The sequence below is a fragment of the Lepisosteus oculatus genome, chromosome 7, assembly GCF_040954835.1.
Source record: "Lepisosteus oculatus isolate fLepOcu1 chromosome 7, fLepOcu1.hap2, whole genome shotgun sequence".
In the NCBI taxonomy this organism is placed as follows: domain Eukaryota; kingdom Metazoa; phylum Chordata; class Actinopteri; order Semionotiformes; family Lepisosteidae; genus Lepisosteus; species Lepisosteus oculatus.
The window spans coordinates 55,889,822-55,912,921 of NC_090702.1; the positions used below are offsets into that span (position 1 = coordinate 55,889,822).

Genomic DNA, 23,100 nt, shown 5'->3' on the forward strand with positions numbered 1-23,100 from the left:
TTCTGTGTTTTTCCTTTTCACAAATTAGTCTCAGACTAGACACTGTACCAACCAATTTACGTGTTCTGTAGCATTACTTCAATAATACTTTTCCAATCATTTTACTTATGCATCTAGAATTTGTGTTGATTTAAACAAACAAACAAACAAACAAACAAACAAACAATAAAATAGTTGCCAGAAAATGTTAGCTTTGATTCCCCACTAAGGATGGGGATGAAAGGAAGATTGCACGAGCCGTTTATATTTCTGTTCGTGACCACAGATACTGACAAAACATAACAGAAAACACACTACTGCTTCTATCAGGCACAGTGCCAGCAGAGACAGCACATACTAATGCAACAAGCCTGATGATAAAATCTTTAGAACACAAGAAAAGTAACCAGTTCCCGTAAAAAACATTCATATCTGTCATGCTCTGCCACACTGGAGGGTCTGAACAGCAAACCTGTCAACATTTCAGAAGAACCCAAATTGCACCAAACTGTTTGTTGACTCTCCATCTCAGAGACCTTTTTACAGACTTAGGACCTGCAAGCCTGTCAGATGATTTTAAAATAGTTATTTAATAATGTTGACATGATAGACGTAGGAAACAGGCCTGCTGGCTGTAGGATATTAAGCAAAGAGTGACCACGTGTCAAAAACACAAAGAAACTAACATCGAGGGGTGAAACTCACCATCCACAGACCCCCTGTTAGTGATAAACATCTTGGTGATGATCCCTCCAAGATATCCATCACTTCGTAACACTCACTGCTGTTACTGTTACCAGACCAAAATGCTTCATTTTTTTCACTTGGATGTTAAAATTACTGTGTCAGAACAGAAATAATCAAAACAAATAAGTACGTCAAATGAATAAAAAGCAATAGATGGTCAGAGATGACCAAGCTGTGTTAGAAAGGTCAGTGCAGTGCACCCTGTTTAGAGCAGTATTTTAAAATAAGAAACTAAGTCAGCCATTTGGAAAGGAATGCTGGGGGCTCTGGCACGCTGAGCAGCTCTGCCACAGGGTCCTCACGAGGAGTCTCAGGGACTGCAGGACCCGCATGAAGCTAACACATGAGAGATCAAGTCAGTGACATTTCTCCCATTTCTTCACACTGCGAACACTTCCTCTAGTAAGGTATACTAGCTATACATATCTCACATCTGCAGTGACTTTCATGCGAACGGACCCAGCAGGGTTGTGGCCGGTGTGAGAGTCGCTGGCAGGAAGGACAGCTCTCCATTGGAGAAGAAATCCGCTGCATTGCTTGGTAAGACTTAAACTGCCTTCATGCGTGCAGACTGCACTCCCCACAGAGCTTACCTGCATCTTATCTCTGTGCTGATTCTTTCTAGCTACAGCACCGATGTGCTGTATCATCACAGTTTTTTTCCCCTGTCTTTATATTATTGGTTTGTCTGTGTTGCATCACTTCGAAGGAGTTACTCCTGACCGCGGGACCCAATATTCTTAATATTCTCATGCAGTGTGTTAAAACAATGATAGTGTGCAGCGTGTCACCATTCACTGAACCTGCTCGAAGTCCTGCCCAGCCCCCATCCTGCAGATCTGCTATGTCAGCATATCGTTGTTCCAGTTCAGTTCTCAGTGCCCCACTTGAAATAACCACTGGGGCAGTTAAACAGCTCTTTCCAGCTGCAGGTGTTGAGCTGTTAATGCAAAGAGACCTTTAGGTGCTGCAGGATGGTCTTGCAGGTCTAAAGCAAAGCAGGAGGTTGAATTCATTTCTGTTTTACACCGAAAGGAAGAAGTTCATGGACCTCTTCAAAGACAGATGACTTTCCATCAATTTGCAAATGGAGGAAGCACAATTTAAGTTTTATTAATCAATGATAAGTCGTGAGTAGCTTACTCTGAGCTGTTTGGAAAATAAAATAATAAGTGGGCATTACACAGACTGGGAACAGAAGGATCTGACATAGAGAGTTTGGTTCCTAAAACTAACTGATTTACAGAAAGTTTAAGTAACATATTCTGTGGTAGCATATGTTATATAAAATTGTATTGGTCAGCCAAAATCAGTTACTCCTGGCCTGTCTTTTACACTTTTCTGTTTCTTCTAACCTCTGCTCTTTCCGCAAAGACACACACACCTTGGTTCCATTATGGACAAAACACCACCACTGGTGTTTTTTTATTTTTTGAGCTGGGCTCAAGTGCACTAAAGAAACGACCAGCATGAACAACAAGAAGCAGACAACTGTGATGCAATAAAGATATAGAAAAACAAGCAAAAGCAACTGCAGAAATGAAGAAACAGCTCTCTAACCTCTCTCTGCTTCACCCTGTCCCAGCTTGCCTATGAAGAGCAGATGGCCTTGGGGGTTCTGGGCGAACTCTCCAGGGAGAGAAGCCCAAGACAAGCTGGGAATTCCAGGTGCTTGCATAGGTGTTGTTGATGAAGGTAGGAAGTTGCTATTCTGAATTAGGTTTTCATTTCACATAGATTTCCTGGCAGCATAGACCCAATCTGCTACCACTTGTAAAAGTAAAAAATAAATCAGACGTACCTTTAACTGGGATTTAGAGACCTTTCCACTTTGCTCCACGTCCAGGGATGTGAAGGCGTACCAGATGGACTTGAGCAGCTCTGCTTTGAAATTCATCTTGCAGCTGCTGTCTGCTACATACTACAAACTGCTGGAGTGCACAGGCAAGGGGAGTGTGTGAGTGAGAGAGAAAGAGAGAGAGACAGTGAAGAAACACTGGAAGATGTTAGATAGCGTGTGGGTGGAGACACGACTTGAGAAAGTTCTTTGAAACAACAAGTCAGTGGCAAATATTTCAAAAATAACAACAGCACAGACAACTGGTCCGACCAGTTCACGATCAGCCCAGTCTCGGTTTTCGTGATTTTGTCTGTTTCATTAAGGTTTCCTCCCAGCTAAAGACGGAGTGCAAATTCTCACAGCTAAATAAACTCCAAACTCTGTAATCCTTATATACTGTAGGTCACTTTCTCCAGCTAGTCCGTTTATAGTAAAGCAATTCATAATATAAAAAACTACTGTACTTCAGCTTTTCAGATTCAGAAGCTTTGAAAATAAATATTTAAATATATATTTAAACCATCACTTTATGTTCCATTCAGTAACTGTGAAACCAAATGATCAATTGTTGTCTTATCTAACTTCTTCTCAGTGATTGTGATTTGTAAAGCTGATCTATTGAAATTAATGAAAAACAGCACAAAAAGGGAGATCTGTTACAGAACTTGTAAGCCTGCTGTTGTCAAACTGAAACACCCTTCCTTCTGTGAATGAATTTACCGTTTATTTGTCTCTTGGTTGAGCTGAGGAGATTCTCTCCACAAAGTGACTGCTGTATATCACATGGCCCCTGAGCCTGGCTTAGCTCGTTCTGTCTTACTGAAGGTCAGCTTTTCCCTCAGCTCTTGAAAGAGCTGAATCAAGGCTTTCTTTATAACTAAGCTCATGTCCATCTTCTAATGACAGAGAGGACACGTCAGCCCTGCTGCTGTCATTCCTGTTCATTTCAGCATAGAGTGCGTCATCTCTCTCTCAGGGAGGTAGATGTGTCAAACCACAGGCTGTGTAGTATTCTTAGCCCCATTTATCAACCTCATCTGCAGCTGTGTTTACAGTCTGCTGTTGAAGCCGGGTGTATCAGGAGAGGTGGTTTAACATTAGAGCTGAGTGAGCATTTCAATACTGATCAAAATATTTAAGCACTCTTATTTTAGTGCCGTCTAGAAGCTTCCATAACTAATAACTCCATACTTCATTCTAATAACATAATAAAATACTTTGTTTAATGACACTTGACCTACCTGTTGCACTGATGTGTGAAACATGATGTGTTTCAGTCAAAGCTTTGGATTCACGCTTGGTCTAAATGGTATCAAACAATGGTGAAACCACCCCTTCCATAAGCAGAAATATCCACTGGAAAGAATCCAATGTGTGGATAGTGGATTCATAGTTTGTTTTTAAGACATCATAGAGCTAACTAGTGATTCCAGGCAAGTGTTCAAGAAGCTAAAGCATTCTTCATAAAATGCAATTTTAGATGACAAAATGAATGGATGTTACAATATGACCTGAGGGCTGAATGTCTTGGGTGTGTTTTGTAATGGGTTTCTAATGCAGTTAAGGGAGTTGTTATTGTTGCACTTCACTGCTCACCTGAGAGTACAGTGCCCCCCCTGTGGCCATTGATGAGTACAAGGGTAAGGCAGAGCATGAAAAGGCACTGTGAATATCATGTTGAATATGAAACTCATTTTTACACAGCAAACAAGCGACAGTAGTTCTCTGGACTTCTACTGTAATTATCTTGCGAAGAAGAGAAGTGGCGAAGAGAGAGCCCCTGTGTGTGGAGCAGTGCTCGGATGAGCTGCTGGAGGAGAGGCGCTCAGCAGAAACACAGCCCATGCTGCCTCCCCCAGCCCTCAAGCTCGGGACCCAGCAGGTTCTCCGTGTTTCTTTCATTGATAAACGTATGTTATATTGACCCAATTATGGTATGGTCTAACTGTTTCTTACTTTTCAACAGCTGTTCATTATTTACGGAAAAGTAATACATTCTGGACATCGGTGGTAACCTATTCCCTACAGCAGTGATTCCCAGCCCTGGTACCGAAGAAACACCATCTCTATCCTAGTGTTTCCCAGCCCCTGGTCCCGCTGGAACACCATCTCTGTCCAGCGCTTCCCAGCTCCTGTCCCTAGGGAACACCGTCTCTATCCCAGCATTTCCCAGCCCCGTCCCAGAGAAACACCGTCTCTATCCCAGCACTTCCCAGCCCCGGTCCTGTAGGAACACTGTCTCTATCCCAGCACTTCCCAGTCCCAGTCCTGTAGGAACACCGTCTCTATCCCAGCACTTCCCAGTCCCGGTCCTGTAGGAACACTGTCTCTATCCCAGAGCTTCCCAGTCCCGGTTCTGTAGGAACACCGTCTCTATCCCAGCTCTTCCCAGCCCCCGTCCTGTAGGAACACTGTCTCTATCCCAGTGCTTCCCAGCCCTGGTCCTCGAGGAACACTATTCTCAATAGTCACTGCGAGTGCAACACGATTAGACCCCTGAGTATCATTAGAATCCAGGGGTCCACTTGTGTTGTACTTGTGTGTTGCAAGCTCTGCCAAAGTATTGATGTGCCTTCCAATGATATCCCATTTTGTTGATTATCAAATTACATTCACACATTTGTTAAAGAGAATATTTTAATCAAAATTGATTTAAATAATTGAATGCGCAACTGAACATTTTCAAAGATAAAAACTCTTAAATATCAGCAAAAACTGCATAAGAACAAAACAAACTAAAATATTTGATAGGCATAAGAATTTGCCTCCTTAAAAACCATTCCACTGTGCAAGTGGAGTCTTAACAACACAGACAAGCATGAACAGGCAGCATTTAATTAATAAACCACTGGTTAAAGAAACAGCAAGATACAAATAGGTTTACCTGAGGCTGAGAAATGGAAAACCAGCAAAGAGAAAGAAACAGAACAGTGAGCTAAAAATAGTATTCCTAGACGTAGCTGAGTATGACCTTAGGACATTCAAGAACTGAGTCGTTTGCACAGGTTTTGTTATTTTTCACAAGCTACGCACTTTACCTGGTATGTCATGTTCAGACCAATGATGGGACAGTGACTCTGGGCACCTCTGTGTTTGAGTGGATAGAGGAAAAACATTCCCTCGGTCAGGAAACGCCCACCTGGGACTCACATGCAAGTTCCCCAAGTATTTAAGTTTAGTTTAGTTTATAGTATTTTAACTTGAACTTGAGATGTGCAGATCCTGAACTAAAGATTATGCATTTTATGCTTTTGGTAGTATTTTACGGTGGTAGAATTTGAATTCCAATGGAGGTGTTTACCCAGTGTCAGTTAAGTTTCTGGTTTACTGTAGTTAATCACTTTCTTAGTAAAACATTAATGTCTTCATCAGACCTAGAGCCCAGCATAAAAGAGAGGTGGAATAAAGAGTTTGTACTGTAAATGTTGTGTTGATTCTATCGGCCGGGGCAGCACTATAACTCATTGGTCTTGCTAATACGGTTCTGAATCGAATAATAAATAATAAAGAGACAGGGAAGGAACAAAAGGAAGACAGGGAGCCAGACAGAAGGAGCACCATCTCCTGTCTCCTACTCTGTGTTGTGTGCCAGGCTAGAGGATCTTGTTCTGATCAGTATTGGACACCAGGTTCTGGCTACAGAATTTGAACCTGTTTTTCAACAGCTTGCTGCCTGGTTTGTCTTAGGAAATTCTCAGGCTAAAAATGTTCTCTCCTAATTTGCTGATGTGTCTTTAGAATAGGGAGATAGACTCCCATTCTCTTTTGGGCATCCAGGTTATAGGAAAGGAGATTTAGTGCCGAGTTGTTTTCTTTTATTTAGGACACAGGCTGTCTCTCTTGCTGTCCTGTCAAGGTGTTGTACTGTGTCTCAGGTTATAGGGCCAACATTCTGGGTTTCTGTGGGACATGTCTTGTCAATTTAATACTATGTAATGTTTACTAGGCACTTTACTGGGAAGCGCTGGGATAGAGACGATGTTCCTACAGGACTGTGGCTGGGAAGCACTGGGATAGAGACACTGTTCCTACAGGACTGGGGCTGGGAAGAGCTGGGATAGAGACGATGTTCCTAAAGGACCGGGGCTGGGAAGCGCTGCTGTACGTTATACACTATATAATACAGTTCAACTGTCACAGCAAATTCTATCACAGTTATTGAGAGCGCTAAAATTAATCTGTACTTAACATTATTGATCAGACAGTATTGTGATTTTCTAAAAAACCACCGCCACCCAGTGGCAATTCAAACAAAGCTACAGAGGGATAGATATAAGTATATAAAAACACGAATTAACACAATATCTAAACAGCGTCACCAAAACGAAGAGGTCAATGTACAGTATTTGAAAAGCTTGCATCTTTGTCTGAAGCACCGTTTGCCAGCCAAGCCACGACCAGCTAATTATATTAAGAATAAGCAGTCAGTAATTTCAGACCGCGCAGATAGGAAAATCAATTGTAGAGAACAAGAGTATGTGGCTATTAAAGTCGGAATGCCTCTCAGTAAATAGTAGTGAATTCTGTGAAGAAATTCACTCGATCGAAAAACAGATGATTTGTACTAGGGATTAAGACTCGTTATACACGTAAACAGAAACACGTCACTGGAGTCCTTTGAATTCCCATCATGCATTGTATGATAGGCCGTAAGAAGATTGAATGACCATAGATATCCCGGAAGTACAATGTGTTGTTTATCAACAGGAAGAGAAGAGTAATTCGGAGAATTTACAAACTGGTTAGATCTACAGTTTACAGACGATATATTGCAATTTATATTAAAGGTGTATTAGAAAATACAATAGTAGCTGTTGTCTTCAGATTGTAAAATCGATCAACCTAGCTATTCGGTAAATCATAGTTTTTTTTCTTATCTTTTGCAGCCAGTCCTTTTAATACTGTGAGAAACGAAATATTTTAACAGTGAACTAGTTATCAAAACCTGTTTGAAAGGGTGACCATTGTCAGACTGCACATTTAAAATCACAAGACAGCTTAAATTTAGTTTGCAGTTTTAGTTTTGGTTTCTGATCTTTCCACGATTTAATGGAATACTCCCCTTGGAGATTAACAGACTTAAAATAAGAAATGTCTGAGCGAGTTGTAAAAATATAAAACTTCTTAGTAACAGTTGAAATGTTCTTCTGATTCAAGCGCCTTTTGCACGCTGCAGAGAGCGCGTTCAAACTAGTCATTGCCGCGGCAATGTGCTTCGGAAACGGGCAGAAGACCAGCCGTGGATAACCAGGCACCAGCCCTCTGACGGGCCCGGCCAGGGTGTGTGTCTGCAGGCGCCCGAGCGATGCAGGCTCGCCAGCGGGCTCTGCCGGCCTGGATGGTGAGGAGGAGAGAGGAGAGGGAGGCAGGATCGACAGAGACCAGGGCTCCTTCCCCGCAGAGGGGCAAAAGGAAGAGAGCTGAGAGGTGAGGTGAGCTCGGCGTTTTCTTTCTGACCAGCTGCTCTCACGTGTGCGGGAGTCTGGGAGGAGCTCCCCGGCCGTATGATACCCTTTACAAACCCGCCTGCTGAGATCTTTGGATCAGTTCACTGCTCACTGCCGAATAAACCAAAGGAACTGAAAGACCTCCTCATTTTCAGCCTTTCTCTCTTGTGTGTGTATTAGTTATGTTAGTCTTAGCAATGCATGGATACTGTGATTCAGTATGAGGTATTTACCCCGGTCCTGTTTATTTTGAACTGTTTTCATACATGCGGTTTTACATAATTTCACCGTTAAACAGTTTCTGTCCACCTGCCTATTGCCATCAGTGCTGTGTGCGGCATTGGCAGAGCGGTAGGTGGCACTCTTCTTCCTGTACCATAGTGTCTGTGCTGTAGGACAGGGATCTTCAGTCCTGGTCCTAGAGGGCTGGTGTGTCCACAGGTTCTCTGGGTCTCTTAAGCAGCAGCACTTGAAGGCCCAGGGGAAGTTATTACCTTGGTCTCACTAAGCCACTAACGAGGTGATTTAGTTTGTGTTTAGGTACTTTCCCACCCCTGCTGTTAGAGCTGCTGTCCTTCAGAGGAGGAGTTCGACCAAGCACCTGACTGCTTGGTCATGAATGATCTCATGGCACTGTTTGTAAGAGCCAGGGGAGCTAATGGCTGAACGCTGGTGAAGCAGTTTCTCACCTTTGTACCTGGTCAGCTGTGTAGGGAGCTGCTGGTGCAGAATGTGGGCGCTACACTTCAGCAGTGGGTGAACGGGTCCCCTCCTATGTGTTAAGTGCTTTAGGATTGTCCTGGGGTACCCCCCAGTCCTGTAAGACTGGGACTAGATAAAAAAGGTAATATTCAAAATTAACCAAGTTTGGATACTTTAAATAAATGGGACTGCTGATTTTCTATATAATTATATATATTATAATTATTACAGTAGTTAGGTGGGGAGCTGCGTCAGCATGTGTAGGCTGCAAAGGAACAAGTAATAGGTTTATTCCATGCTGAAAAGAGAAGAAAGAAAACACAACATTTCGGCCATGGAGCCTTCTTCAGATGTTATAATTATTATAATTCACTATAAGGCTCTTGTAAGTCAAACTCTTTCTTTCAAAATAAATGTGGTAAAATAGGCGGGTACAACACTGGAACTTTGATCTAGTCGACGGGCGGTACAGACTTGCGGACGATTCTTTGAAAAGTCTGTTTCTCCTGCTCTTTTGTGTTTTTGCCCAACTGGACTGCGTAGGTGTATCACCACGGATGCCCCTTTTAAGACACAGTACAACATATAGAAAGTATTTCTTTTTTTTGTAATATAGAACAGGAGTCACTCAGTGATGGAAAAAGAAAGGGTTTCTGTGATGCATATGAAGACATGCGTTCATTGTATATTTCCTTCAATAAAAAATAAACCTCCAGGGTAGTTTACGAATACATCTTACGGCGAATGAGTTTTCTGGCTTGTCCCCATTTTCAGGGTCACGGTATACTGCATGAACGAGGCTGAGCTGGTGAAGACGGCCATGGATTTCCTGGCTGGGGTAAGAACTGGCGTCTCTGGAGTTCTGCATGGGGCTCTGTGCTAGATCACCGAGAGCCTCCTGATAATTGTGATCTGATCAGTCTGCATTTCAGGTACTGGGTCTTGTCCAGTCATCTGTTACGTTTTGGCAATCGTACTCACAGAACTGCCCTGCCCTGTAGGGCAGTAAACTTGAGGAATTTTATTAGGGCAGAGTGGTGGAACTGTGGGGGCAGTGCGGCGGCTCTGTGGCTGGAAGGTTGCGGCCGGCAGAGGAATCCTACTCCGTTGGGCCCCTGAGCAAGGCCCTTAGCCCCAAATGCTCCAGGGGCGCCGTACAATGGCTGACCCTGTGCTCTGACCCCCAGCTTCTCTCCCTGTCTGTGTGTCTCATGGAGAGCAAGCTGGGGTCTGTGAAAAGACAAATTCCTAATGCAAGAAATTGTATATGGCTAATAAAGTGATCTAATCTTATCTTATTTTCCTTGTTCAAGTCAGATGTCAGCTGAGAGGTTTCAGCTTGGGAGCCTGAATTTAAATCGTTATGCCCCATGTCTTGGCTGCAGAATCCCCATTAAATAATCCACGTACAGCGGAAGATCTGAAAGATGAATTATCCACTGCTGTAGTGGGCATTAAGGTAGAATATGGTTGCATTGGTGCAGAAGTTCTGAATTAGATTGGCATGAGTTCTCAGAGTGAATGGTGCACATGGAGAAAATAGTTTTGCATGAAGAAAATTATTTGCTGGTTTAAGAACACTTTTTATTTATTGATAATGTTCTTTGAAAAATAAGGATCTGCACATGATCTGTTTTATCGCAAGCAGTCCAGGAGGAGGGGAGACTCAGCCTTGCCTGGCTTTTCCTTTAGGCTTAAGGTGCTCCGTGTTGTTCAATAAAATGAAATCTGGAACAAAGATGCAGATTGAGATGAGCTTCCTCTGTGTCAGAATGCCCTTCTGCTTCATTTATTGTGAAAAAAAAGCAACCTTCACACAGGAAAATTTGAAAGGAGATCTTACTATACTAAGCACTCCAATCCTTTCAAACTTTTAATGTAATGTACTATGTACATTTAATAATGTATTGGAATTAGGGTGTTAATCCAAAGCTGATCCCTGTGTGGGTGCTTGCGAGGAGGCAGTGCGTGTGTTGGTGTAAAACGGTTTTAGGAAACGGATGTGAATGTTGGGACAATTGCTTTTCTCCGTTTGCCAGAGGAGGGGCCCAGCAACGGTGGGAAAGGCGCCTGAGGAGAGCACAACAGGAAGCTGTAAGAAAGAACAGAGAAACTGGGTTTCAGACTCGGACCTGGAGGAGGAGGAGGACCTGGCAGACTCAGAACCAAGCGACAGGTCTCATGTGTCTGAATCGGACCTGGATGGGGTTGCAGAGGAAGAAACCATTCCCTTTCTAGGCAGTGGAGGATGCCAAGCAGAAGATAAAAAGAGGGTCCGAATGACAGACACACAGCTGGTCACAGAGGGCCAGAGAGTCCCGCAGGATGCGGAGCAGATGGGCCAGCCAGCCCCTGGGGAGACGACGCAGCCAGGCGAGAACAGTCCGGGAGGTGATTCTGAAGACGATGCTCTCAGGCTCGTGCGAGAAATCTTCTTCACACGACCTTTACTTGGGGAAACCGATCAAAGTCCTTTGTAAACGTCCACTGTGATCGCCCCGCTGGGACAGGGCCCCGCTGGGTGGATCTGTTTTGATCCTGCAGGTCAAAGAACATAGAAAACTGTAAGCATGCAGAAAAATGTCCCTGCGATTCAAAATGTCTGTTATTTAAATGCTGTTTTAATGCATGTGGCCACCAACTACTTGGAGGTTTTTGGTGAGTCTGTTACTTACTGCTACCTCTCTCTGCGCTGTGGTGACCACCCTGAGCCGTGCAATTCTAATGTTGCTCTGAGCCTTAAAGCCAAGGCCCTAGGACAGAGAGAATGTTTGTCCATTTTCTGACCACTTTTCCACTTTAGGCAGCCTATCTTGCCAGCAACAGGTGCAGACAGACACACCCTCACACCAGGACCAGTTTTCCCAGAACGCAGTTAACCTTCCAGTATGTGTTTGGACTGTGAGAGGCAACCAGAGCCCCAGAGGTCTTCCAGGTTCCATGTCTGGATCAACCCAGGGCCACAGCACTGCGAAGCAGCAATGCTAAACACTGTGCCTTCTATTAGCGCTCTAATGTCCTAACGTGAGCACCTCCAGGCATAGTGGAACTGTGCCAGATCCCTGCAGCTAGCTCTTTCACCTGTGGTGTAAACACAAGCCTGCTGTGTAATTCCGCTCAAGGTTTGTGGCAGGCCCTGGATGGTGCACAAGGAGCACACCTGTCTGAAGAGCAATGTGTTTGCTTCTGCTTTGTTTTCTTGCTGGGTGTTTGATCACAGTGCGTCTCTTCATGTCCAGGGTATTCTCTTCAGTACGGCTGTTTTGGTTGTGCGTCTTATTTCCTTTAATGCAGCAATAAAAGGAAAAAGAATAGAGCAGTTAACAGCACATGATACAGGAGAAGGAAAAGAACAGCAGATGGATCAAACAGGAAAGAGGAGACTTTGGTGGCAGCTTGTTAGTGATTGATTCAGGAATCAGGTTTTTGAATGGCAAAGCACTGTATCTGTGGGCTTTGTGAGAGAAGACATCGCTGTTACTTTGAATGATCACAGGACACCCAGGGATGCTCTGTTCTGGCCAGATTTAAATACTGTACAGGTATAATACAAAGTGTGGTTGATCATGTGCAGTAGTATTTTATTAAACGTTTTGTCAACTGTAAAGATTTTGTTTCTTCTTGCTGGTGGTATTTGTATATTTCAATGAATACAACGTGAAAGAACATTAGGCTTTTGCCTCTTTCCACAGGAAATATTTATTTTAAAGTATAAAACTTTATAAATAGCCTGAGAAACAAGTTTCAAGGTATTCATAGTAGGTGTGGATGCATATGTAAATGTAGTAATTTGAAGAGTGAGCTGCAGAGAAAACCAACAGCTGCATCAGTGATTAACACCTCTCATGTTAGTCTCCTAGTGCTGGCTGCTGCCTGTTTACAGAACTGGGAGAGACGTGCTTCTTTCTAAATTAATCCTGGTCCTGGAGGCCTACACACCTGCTACTGTTCAATCCAGCTGATCTTAATTACTTAATTGAAGCCTTAATTGAACTAACAAGTTGCTCGATTATAATATTTGCAGCTTTTCTTTTCTCAAGAGTCTGGCTTTTATCTTACTTTCGAAAGGCAGTTGTTAACAAATTACCTCTAACGTGTTAAAGAGCTGAAACCAGCCAAACAGTTCTAGTTGATCCTGTCAGGAAGTAAAACAGGGGGCCGTGTGTGTGACTGAGAGCTGGGCTGGAATGGAGACCAGCAGCAGTGTGGTCCTCCGTGTAGATCCTGACCTCATCTACGTTCATTCTAGATTTACGGACACCTGTTGGAGGTGACATTTCAGGAATAACTGAAAAGAGAGCATGATGTGAAAACGTGCCATGCAGTGCAGTGATCACTCCTAAACACTTATTAGTGGCAGTAATGGTAATAGAGAGTGGCCAGAGCTGTACTCAGACTATAAACCCACTTGGATTCAGAGCGCACACCTTGTGTGTGTCTTCTTAGGTGTTCTCTGGATAATAGCCTTTTTTGTAATGAATTTTAAACTTATTTCAAACCTTCGCCGACCTGCGCTGTGACTTCCTGTGTCCTCTGCATCCCGGACTGGGAACTGCTGGATTAGGAGATGGTCTGGTGCTATAGAGCCCCTCTGACTGCTCCTCAGGGGCCTGTGGAGATCTGTTGCACAGCTGCTTCACCAGAGGCCAGGGCGGTGTGTGGCACTGGTCCTGACGTTGCTGTGCTGTAACAAGTTAAAAACTAAAAACTCGCAGAGCTGTGAACGATCGCTCTTTCCTAAATCCTGATCTACATTTAATAGGCTTGAACGGAAGAGACTCAAAAACAAGGTTGCAATTGAGAGCACCATGAAGGCTGCCCTCGTAAATACGGGGAAGAGAGCAAGAAGGGCTCGCAATGAATTTCATTTGATTGGAACCTTTTATTCTGAAGGTGTTTTCCCACTGCACAGAGATCAAGATGCTGAAACCCTAGGGCACTTGGCACACTTCGCTGCTCCATGGAATTATCCCACGTTTGTTTGCCTTCAGTTAAAGGCTTTTAAAGTCACTTTCACATGTTAAACGGTTGTCTAACACTTTCATTGTCTTAATGCCTGTTACTTTTGAGTAAGTGTCAGTTTTTCCCCATATGATGTCCCTCATCCACCTATAATGTTTTGGTAATATTGGAGCTGATTTGCTTGCTTTGTTTGCTCACTGTACTTGGATATCTCATTTTCAGTTTTACAACAGCTAGAGCAGAAGTAGAGAAATGTATTTTGTCTAACTGTCTAGATATGATTAGCAGAGTTAACTGCGATTAGCTGTTGTCAATACAAAACTTTAAGTTAACTGCTTGATAGTGCTGCGTCATTGCTTAATCTTTTGACCTTTCACTACAGTACTGTTCCAAGAGGTGCCAGAGAGGCCGAGCGTCTCCCTTTTATAAACTGTGGCAGAGAGCAAGGACTGAAAACAAAGAAAAATAAAACAAGCAGTTCAAAAGGCTGAAGCAGAGGCCTTTCTGTGCAAGATCAAGCACAGCTGCCTCACAGACCCTGGGCCCCGGGTTTGGTTCTGGCATGGGCACCCTCTGTGTGGAGTTTGCATGCTCGCCCGGGCCTTGTATGGGGTTTCCCCTCCCACTCTGATTTCCGTGCTGCTCCCAGTGACCTGCTGGTCAGGTTATTCAGTGTCTCCCCCACTGTTCCCACGTGCATGTGTGTGCACAGGCACTAGCCCTCTACTTGAGTTTCCTTTCTAATTGCAGAGCCATACCTGGCCTTTGCCACAAAGCTGACACTGGTAAAAGATTGTCAAAGTAGTTCAGGTGGGGAGCTGCGTCAGCATGCGTAGGCTGCAAAGGAACAAGTAATAGGTTTATTCCCTGCTGAAGAGCGAAGAGAGAAAACACAACGTTTCGGCCATGGAGCCTTCTTCGGGTTTTGAAAGCCTTCACACCTGAAGAAGGCTCCACGGCTGAAACGTTGTGTTTTCTTTCTTCTCTTTTCAGCATAAGATTATCAAACAGTTTTACACTCAGGAATCTGGGACTAACCTTCCTCATATTTATTTCTAGTCAACTTGTTCTTGTGGTTTATATCTGTGAATTGGTCACATTTAGGGTGTGCAACATGCATCATTTTATTAACCTAAAATACCAAATAATATTTGTTTTTGCAGTGTTAACTTTGAAAACAGAATATTATGGCAGTGTCTGAAATAGTCGGAGCTGTACAGTTCTTATACTTGATCACAAGGGGCCGTTGTAATAAAGGGAACTGAGTGAATTGGGCAGCCTAGAATTTTAAGGTTTAACATTTTTTTCACCTCAAGACCCTCAGTTTTAAGTTCTAAATAGATAGCTCTTCTTAAACTTTGTGACAGCAGCATTGACTTATGGCTGCAAAGCTCGGAACAACACGACTGCATCAGTGATGCATGGCTCTGTCTTGCACTCCTGCAGAAAATTATTTAGAGGAATACTATTCCTACCTTTATCGTGCCGATCTGCAGTTTTCTGCATTGAATATAAGAACTCGATGGTGAAAAATGCAAAATGTCTTTGCAGCGGAACAGGAGCAGGAGCTGGGACTGACTTGCGTTTCCCGTTGTAAAAACAGACCAGCTACTCGGTACCACTGTCCTGTGGTGCAGCTTCAGCAGAGGAAAAAGCCCATTTGTGTTCATAAGTCAGAAAGTTACTAATTAACTGAAAGCAAGTCAGAAGTTTACGAATTAAAGCTGAGAACTGAAGCTCTCTGCAATTCTAAGAAACTGAAAGGTCAGTACAAGTGAGAAGAGAAGGACTCTGCACCGGTCCTGCTGGGGTCTGGACCGGTCGCTCCTATATAGAGTTGACTTTATTGGCCAGATACAATTTCTTGCATTAGGAATTTGTCTTTTCGCAGACCCCAGCTTGCTCTCCATGAGACACACAGACAGGGAGAGAAGCTGGGGGTCAGAGTGCAGGGTCAGCCATTTATACGGCACCCCTGGAGCAGTTGGGGTTAAGGGCCTTGCTCAGAGGCCCAACGGAGTAGGATTCCTCTGCCGGCCGCGGGATTTGAACTGGCAACCTTCCAGCCACAGGCGCAGATCCTGAGCCACAGAGCCACCACACCACCCCGCTCATGTGGTTTCTAATCAGCCGATAGGTGTGAACTCGGCCTCTCAGTCCCCCTGAGCTGTCTATACTATTCAAGTGACTCTTTTATAGTTGGAGTACTGCTCCCTAAATGGGACAACTTAGCCTTCGGTTACATGGAAGGTTATGGAAACAATAATCAGCACAAAGCTGGAGCATTCACAGCAAGAGGATCCTCTTGGGTTCAGAAAGGGTAGGTTTTGCTTAACTAAACTAAGGTTGTTGTTTTTTAAAAGCAACAATAATGGATACAGAGCATAAGATATGGTGTATCGAGATGAAACATTTCTGTAGACACCTGCACCTATACTGCTTTCATCATCAATAATGAATGCAGCCGTTCCAGAGACAACCATGCACACCTGGGTCATGACAAGACCTCCACCAGATGAGGTGCTGATCTCTGGAGCATCTAGTTACTTAGTCTCCTCATTATAATCTGCCTATCAGTTTGGTGAAAGTTTCTTTTGGTCTCTTCTGTCCAAAACTCTTCTTGCTTGATTTTATACTTCCAAGAGGTAGTGTCATTTCTTGACTGCAAGCAGTAGTCTTCTCTGACTCTTTGGCTCTAGCTCCAGGGAACGGACTGGTGTGTTGGCTGTAGGCAGTACAACCTGTCCGTACAGTAGCTCAGCGTCATAACACTCATCTGTCCACATCGAGTCCAGGCAGAGGTGCGAAGGAATAAACAGCTCCCTTTAAGCACGGTATGGGAGAGTAAGCCATGCACAATGCTCGGAATATATCAGTAGACGTGTAAATGAACAAGGTGCAACATGAAAGAAAAAAACTCACACTTTTGACACCACATTACACACAAAAAAAATTTCATCTTAAATCTTTAAACATTACAATTCAGAGCATTCAAATTACCAAATTGTGCAAGATAGAAATACAAAAAAGCAACAGGTATGTTACAGAACAGCCTTTTGATCCATAAGACTTTACCATCTGATTGTTAATATTGAAAATGCAAACGTCTACCATTCCAAAATAAAAGTAAACGTAACATCTTAGTGCAACCCTAACATTAATATTCTGAAAGATGTGTCACTCCTGAATTTTTGTCATTTGTTTCCTTATTTGAAATAAAAAACAACAGGTTCATTAGGCATGAAGACTCATGAAGCTGATCCTTTGTATTTTAACTTTGTATTTTCTTGGTAACTGAATGTAAAGTGCAGGTGGTTGAAGGCTTCTCAAAATGTAGAGGTAGAGTGGTGGTTTCTTTTTGGAAAATCGACACACTTAATTGTGGCTGAGCTGCTTTACCAAAAGGTGCTTTAAAAAGCCAGCTCTTGGATCGCACTGCTTTTCACCAAGGGCGGGAGAGTGGCTCAGTGTTTTGTGTGTTTTCTCAGAGTGTTCCGTCTTCCTCCTGCAGTTCAAAGACATGCTGCGAGGTTAAATGGCTTCTGGGAAATTCATCCAGAGCTGTTGTGAGTGTGTTTCAGTCTAGCCTGCGATGGACTAGTGCCCTGCCTTGTTCTCATTGCTTCCTGGGGTAGGCTCTGGGCCACCGTGACCCTGAACTGAATGAGCATTTATTGAAAGTGACATGATGATGTTTTTCTATCTGTATTGTACATTGGTATTGTCAGAGACACCTGATTTTAGCAATTTTTTGTACTTGGGGAAGAAGAAAGATTTACAAAGATTCTCCAATTCCAGAAAAACATTGTAGTGATTGTGCTGGCAGCTGGCAGCCAACAGCCCTTCTCACTAGGAAAAAGTACCAAAAGGGCTAATGTAGATGTTCAATTTCCAAAACCGTCTGGTCTAGTTTTTAGTGCTTAAACAGATTTTCATGAACATATTGAGTTTCTTGCAAAACAAAAAACACAATAGGTCAAATATTACTATGCTGCCTTTGCATTATACCTGTGAATGGCGTACAGTATTGTGTAAACACCTTTAAATTTTAAGACTATTAAAATATGGTCGTCTCCCACTGCAATAGAAAGGTTGTGCCTGGTCATTCTTGTGGACTGATGAGAATGAGTCAGCAAGCTACACAGACATGCATTCCTGATTGCTCTTCACCCTCATGAGAAAGCTCTTTCTGTGATTGCTTATTTACAACAAAATATGATTTTCATGTTGTTGAAATAAATACAAATAAAGCACCAACGAATTTAACACATACAAGGTGCTACATGCTGAGGCGAAAGTGATAAAACAGAAGCCCTTATAAAATTTGAATCTCCGCCCAGCATTGCCTTAAGTATAAAGAATAGGAAGTATGGGCTACTTCTTCTTGCCTTTAAGCTGATTCCACTTTCTCAATTTCCAGGATACGAAAGCCCCCAGCGCCATCTCAAAGCACAGGCAAACACACAGCATGAAGGAGAGCGTAATCTTTGACAGGTGAAAATATTCCCAGGTGGCACCAACGAAAAACAAGATGCCAGCAAACATCAGGATGCTTGAAGAGCCTTGAAGGGCCACACCAAGACCCCAGGAGCTGCTGTCCGGAGAATAAATCCCAAACGCCAGACTCATCATGGCAAACGGGTTGAGCACGAGCGTGGGGTAAATGCACAGTATGGCTATAAAGAGCATGGGACTCGAGACGCTGTGCTGCAAGTCACCCGCAGGGGAGAGATTCGCCTGGTGATGGTGGATTCCGTATGGGCTGATGGATGCTTCGTCCAGCTGTATGAACTCCCCGCGTTCAAAGATCAGGCTGAACAGCAGCTGGGCCGTGACCGCCAGGTTGAGGACCCACAGCAGGGCCAACAGCTGCTTTCTTCTTCCATGCACAGAGTACTCCGACATGGTCTTCCAGCAGTGAGCGGGACAAGAACAAGCCACGTGTTTTGCCTTTCCTGGGATCGTGCCTGTTACAGGGGAAGAAATGATCATGAAGCTCATAGGTTTCATTTATTTTACAAAGAATAATCAGTTGTTTTCTCTTACTTTAGCAGTGAATGTGCTGTGTATGGGGATGATTCCCACACATATTCATAGCCCATGTGTAGATTCATCCAAAAGAAAGTGAAACACACGTTTAACAGTGTTTTTGTAATGTCTGTCGTGCTGTGCAGTCCCTACCCACCGAAGCACCCAAATTGATCCTGGGTGATTTTAACCACTGCAACCTCAGAAAGTCTTTGAACAGTTTCTACCAATTTGTGGACCGGCCAACTCATACCAACAGAACCCTGGCTTCGTGCTACAGCACCGTGCTCTGCGCGCCAGCCTGTTTCAGTTTATTCAAATGATATAAGCAAAATGCTGGTCAGACTGGAAAACAACACTACCCAAAGTCTTAACATGCACGGTGTTAAGAAACTTTTCAACCAGAAAATAGGTAATGAGATGTGTTTACAATCAAAACACAAAATGTGTCCGATTCAACATGTCAAAGAGGGACATGTTTTGATTTGAAACACATTTCATTACTTTTTGAGGGTGAAAGTTTGTTGGTTTTGGCTGCCCTCTCCTCCTGTCTCAGACATTCCTGTCTCTTATTGATGAACTTTATCATCGCTTATCAAGACTAAGCAAAGCTTTTACACATGAAAATAAAGATAGGAATGACAAAAGATCTAATAAATCAAAAATTAAGAAGATTAAAAAGATTAAGAAGCTTGACCCCTTAACTTCAGTGTGCGTTGTTTATACTGTGTTTTTTATTGGAACCTGTGAAATGTTACTTATCTCCCTGATATCGAGATGTTGTAAACATGCAAGTTACTTTATGAATTTCTCCGTCAGCACTTTTTGTTCCTTCTCTGCTATCGACACCACGGTAGTTCACAGAAAATAAAAAGCCTGGTCCTTTGGAAACAGACTACAGAACCCAGGGGTCCTTGCCTTCTGTAAAAACAGTCGGGATTAACTTTCCTCCTTTTATTATTAATTAAAGCTACAGTATTTGTATAGCTACACAGGATGTCAAGCTACTGTAATAACGTCGTTTAAGTAAACGTCCCCGGTTCGCACAAGATCTGGGCTGTAAACCTTCACTGCACAATATTTCACGAACTAGCTGAAAGGCAGAACTAATCGGGGAAACAACCTGTTTTATCCATCTAAGCAAAGTGCCAAATGAAAATACATTTATTGATATAGCACAGAAACTTAAACCCCCACTAAACTTCGCGTTTCATTCTGAAAAGTGAAACCGTATCTGCAAGTATGCCAGTGCTTGTTTTTAAAAAGCGTAACGTTTCATTTTTTAATTATAATATCAACTATTATACTTGTCAACTTACGAATCGAGACTAAAGACGAGGCGCAGCAGATCAGACGAGTTTCATTATGACAACGAGATTCAATAATGCCCAGTTTTCTGCATGAAACAGGAAACGGTGTTTTCATCTGTTCTTGTGACACCTCTGAAAAAAAAAATTATTATCGGTTTTACTTTTACTTGCAGTTTCTAGTCCCCAGCCCTACTCCCTCCCGGAGAGCCCCAGTATTACAGGTTTTTTGGGTCGCCAGTAAATTACCAGTTGCTAAAGACTCTAGACAACTTTTCGGTCGCCATTTAAGCAGGGGATGCGCTAAATTCAGTTATTTAGGGTCAATTGCAACAAACTTTCGGACTTTAGTGCGGAGCTGCGTAATTACCTCAGGATCATCCTTGGTCAGCCCGCAGCTTTCAGTTTCGATGCAGCTGACCCTCACAGCTCAATAGGAGCCGAGCCCGGAATATCCGCCAGCCCTAAGGGAAAGGAGTCCTGGGTATTGACTTTTCAGGTGTTTAATTACAAACAGGTGACGCATAAGACTAACTGGACTGGACTCTCCAAGACTGGGGGAGTAGGGCGGACCCCTTCCATTAGCGCAAAAATATTTATTTTATAAAGAGATAACAGTATTTTGAAGCTTTCCTTCCACATTAATGGACATTTTGGGAAATTCACAAAATGCACATTCATGTTTGTTTGTTTTTTTTCTGGTTGAAGAGCATAGCACAGTTCCCGAGTGTATTAAGAATGTAAAGGAGACATACATTATGCTACTGCAAGAGACATGGTGTCAGAGAGACATGTGCACCTGCTGTCCCCCGGGCTACAAGCAGATCATAGCGCAGCCCTCCGTTAAAAACCCAAATCACTCGCGCAGAGACTCTGGAGGGAGTGGCGCTCAAGTCACTCCTGGCAGCCTGTGAAGAAGAGAAGAGTCAAAATCAACAGAAACATCAGTAATCGAGGTTTTCCAGTGTGCAGTCTGCGTTTCCCTATGCAGAGGCGCCTTGCTACAGTGAGGGAATCGATGTACTGTACATATAATCAATCACTTCTCCGTACCACATACCGATCGGTTCACACACGTGCAGCCCTGACAGTGAAAACACAAAACCACGCGTGAGTTGCTAGCGCTGTCAAGGGCTGGACCACAGGGGACCCCTTGGGACGACTTGCTTACAGCTCAGCCCGTTAGCAGTGTAACTTGACTTCACTTCCACTGATCTGGACTCCCGAGTTACATCAAGAGCACAGAGACACACTGACACAGCCAGACAAACAGCCTGAACACACAGCTAGGAGCACTCAACAGCCACCCTGAGCACATTCACGTCACATCGGCACTCAGCTTTCAGTTTGCTGCGGCTGAGTTACAGACATTTTTTGGGACCAAAATCTGAATGTCCTTCAGCCCTTAAGGAACAGAGTTCCGATCGACTTACAGGTGTTTCGTTAGAAATAGGTTGTGTACTGTCTGAGACTATCTGGACACTGACTCTCCGCACAGACCCCCCCTGTAAGCGCAATTTGTTACATGTCACGATTTCTTCTAGAAGGAAAATCTGTTGGTTCCAGACTTAATAATGCCATTAATGAACATTATTGTTTAAAGCGATGCTAGCTGTTATTAAGGTTTAGGTTTAGAAGTAAGAGCGCGAACTATTCCGTCTTTTGCAGGTGTTTTACGTAGCCGCACTCTCTTCCAATTCAGGCACCTGCTTGCGCGGTGCAGCGACACTGACGCGGGGTGAACACCAGAGGCCGCTGTAAACCAAGGTTTACTCCGACAAACGGTCTTAACAGGTCGCCTCGGTCTCGTTGAGTCGAATCGAACTGCTTACTTCGCATTTCGGAAGGAAGTCTCCAGAATCACGTTCTTCCCGTGTTCGCGTGGGTTTCCTCTCACAGTCCAAAGACAGGCTGGTGGGTTAATTGGCTTCTGGCAAAAACTGGCCCTGGTGTAAGTGTGGGCGTGTCTGTGTTCGTGTCTGCCCCGAGATGGACTGACGTCCCGTCCAGGGTGTACCCTGCCTTGCGTGCATTGCTTCCCGGTACGTCCTCCGGCTCCCCTGTGAATTGGAGGAATCTGTTAGAAAGTGTATGTATGGATGGAAGTTTTTCCATATATCAGCTGACGATTATAAAGCTCCCGTGGAAAACAGGGGCTTGATCGTCCTTGCTTTAGGTAACTCTGATCCTGGCAAGGACGTCGAGTTGAAAACACTGGCGTGTAACTTAATCTCTTGCACCAGCAGGGGGAGACAGACACCGTGTTACACAGCTCTCTCCGTTTTTCAGACCCCCAGCTAGCTTGTTCGAGTTGGATGATCACGCCTGAACACACCACACGCACCAACACAAGTAAACACACTGCACACACATCAACACACCTGAACACACCACACGCACCAACACAGTGTCTTGTGCTCACCTGTGTCTCAGGTCCTGCAGCTGGGAGAGTAGAGATTCAGGTCCGGGCCTTGCTCCTCTCTTCTCCAGAGCACTGGAGAAAGGGGTGTTCTGTCTGCCGAGGGGTTTCTGAGCTGGGGATCCTGTTAAAAAGATGTTTTGACCAACGCTTTAAGCACATCAAATACACTACACTTTCACCTGAGGACAGTGTCAGCTGCCTACAGTGAATCTGCTGGGTCCAGGAGATGAGAGCTCGACCTTGGTCTGACCTTGGCTGAGGAAAAGACCAAACCAACAACTGAATTTCCCTCCACAGGGCATGGAAACACGTGGCAGACGTAGGAGAAATGCAGTATAATCCCTGAGTTTGGATCCCACCCGTGCTCAGCAGCTGGGCAAAACTGGACCCGGTCAGTCCCAAGGTCGGGAGAGCTCCAAGGGAAAAGGGCCGCAGGTGGAGACAGTGCTGGACGGGTCACCCCAGGGGTCACCCTTTCCTCTGGCTGAGATACTCAAGCCAGGGTCTCCCCGTGGTGAGGAGGGCAGAGGTTTCTGTGCCTCCAGCGTCTCGACTACGTGATCCCCTGGCACATCCCAAGTGCTCGGAGGTCCTGGGAGAGCACTCCACTAAGGAAAGGGGCAGGTATTAGTTTTGGTATTTGAAGAGCAGTAAAAATCCACCAGT

At 44.0% G+C, this 23,100-nt stretch overlaps 3 protein-coding genes and 1 long non-coding RNA gene across 8 annotated transcripts in view; 1 reads left to right on the forward strand and 3 right to left on the reverse strand.

Annotated features, from left to right (window-relative positions):
* LOC102687084 (differentially expressed in FDCP 6-like) overlaps window positions 1–2,714 on the reverse strand; it is a 26,239-nt gene extending 23,525 nt beyond the window's left edge. The window contains exon 1 of one of the 2 annotated variants that reach the window (XM_069192856.1): window positions 2,528–2,714. In XM_069192856.1, the coding sequence (XP_069048957.1) occupies window positions 2,528–2,623 (96 nt within the window). In that variant the 5' untranslated portion in view covers window positions 2,624–2,714. The remainder of the gene's footprint in view (window positions 1–2,527) is intronic. The other variant, XM_069192855.1, reaches the window with a different exon arrangement.
* Window positions 941–12,322, forward strand: LOC107077949 (cell cycle regulator of non-homologous end joining). Of its 4 annotated transcripts, XM_015351913.2 has the most exons (6): window positions 941–1,266; window positions 2,312–2,421; window positions 4,271–4,476; window positions 7,724–7,993; window positions 9,490–9,553; window positions 10,755–12,322. In XM_015351913.2, exons 4-6 carry the CDS (start codon window positions 7,872–7,874, stop codon window positions 11,193–11,195), a joined length of 627 nt encoding a protein of 208 aa, XP_015207399.2. In that variant the 5' UTR covers window positions 941–1,266; window positions 2,312–2,421; window positions 4,271–4,476; window positions 7,724–7,871; the 3' UTR covers window positions 11,196–12,322. The 4 variants fall into 4 exon arrangements, 3 of the variants coding, with proteins under 3 accessions (XP_015207399.2, XP_015207395.2, XP_015207396.2); XM_015351909.2 differs by lacking the exons at window positions 941–1,266; window positions 2,312–2,421; window positions 4,271–4,476 and adding an exon at window positions 7,120–7,419; XM_015351910.2 differs by lacking the exons at window positions 941–1,266; window positions 2,312–2,421; window positions 4,271–4,476 and adding an exon at window positions 7,120–7,307.
* On the reverse strand, window positions 10,286–14,409 carry LOC138240839 (uncharacterized). Its single transcript, XR_011190121.1, has 4 exons — window positions 14,331–14,409; window positions 13,215–14,107; window positions 11,876–11,998; window positions 10,286–10,807 (listed from the first exon to the last, which is right to left on the reverse strand). It is a non-coding gene; the product is annotated as an uncharacterized lncRNA (long non-coding RNA).
* A 2,205-nt stretch (window positions 14,410–16,614) lies between these two features.
* Window positions 16,615–20,587, reverse strand: LOC138240838 (uncharacterized). Its single transcript, XM_069192857.1, has 3 exons — window positions 20,383–20,587; window positions 20,025–20,101; window positions 16,615–18,644 (listed from the first exon to the last, which is right to left on the reverse strand). Exons 1-3 carry the CDS (start codon window positions 20,391–20,393, stop codon window positions 18,052–18,054), a joined length of 681 nt encoding a protein of 226 aa, XP_069048958.1. The 5' UTR covers window positions 20,394–20,587; the 3' UTR covers window positions 16,615–18,051.
* Between the last annotated feature and the right edge of the window lie 2,513 nt (window positions 20,588–23,100).

What these genes read in the sequence shown, in the direction of transcription:
- LOC138240838 (XM_069192857.1), bottom strand. An exon ending in CTCGTCTTTAGTCTCGATTC is followed by an intron (nt 18,645 to 20,024) that starts GTAAGTTGACAA and finishes CCCCTGTAACAG; the next exon opens with GCACGATCCCAGGAAAGGCA.
- LOC107077949 (XM_015351913.2), top strand. Translation starts at nt 7,872, where the DNA reads ATGCAGGCTCGCCAGCGGGCTCTGCCGGCCTGGATGGTGAGGAGGAGA. An exon ending in AAAAGGAAGAGAGCTGAGAG is followed by an intron (nt 7,994 to 9,489) that starts GTGAGGTGAGCT and finishes CCCCATTTTCAG; the next exon opens with GGTCACGGTATACTGCATGA. An exon ending in CCATGGATTTCCTGGCTGGG is followed by an intron (nt 9,554 to 10,754) that starts GTAAGAACTGGC and finishes TCCGTTTGCCAG; the next exon opens with AGGAGGGGCCCAGCAACGGT.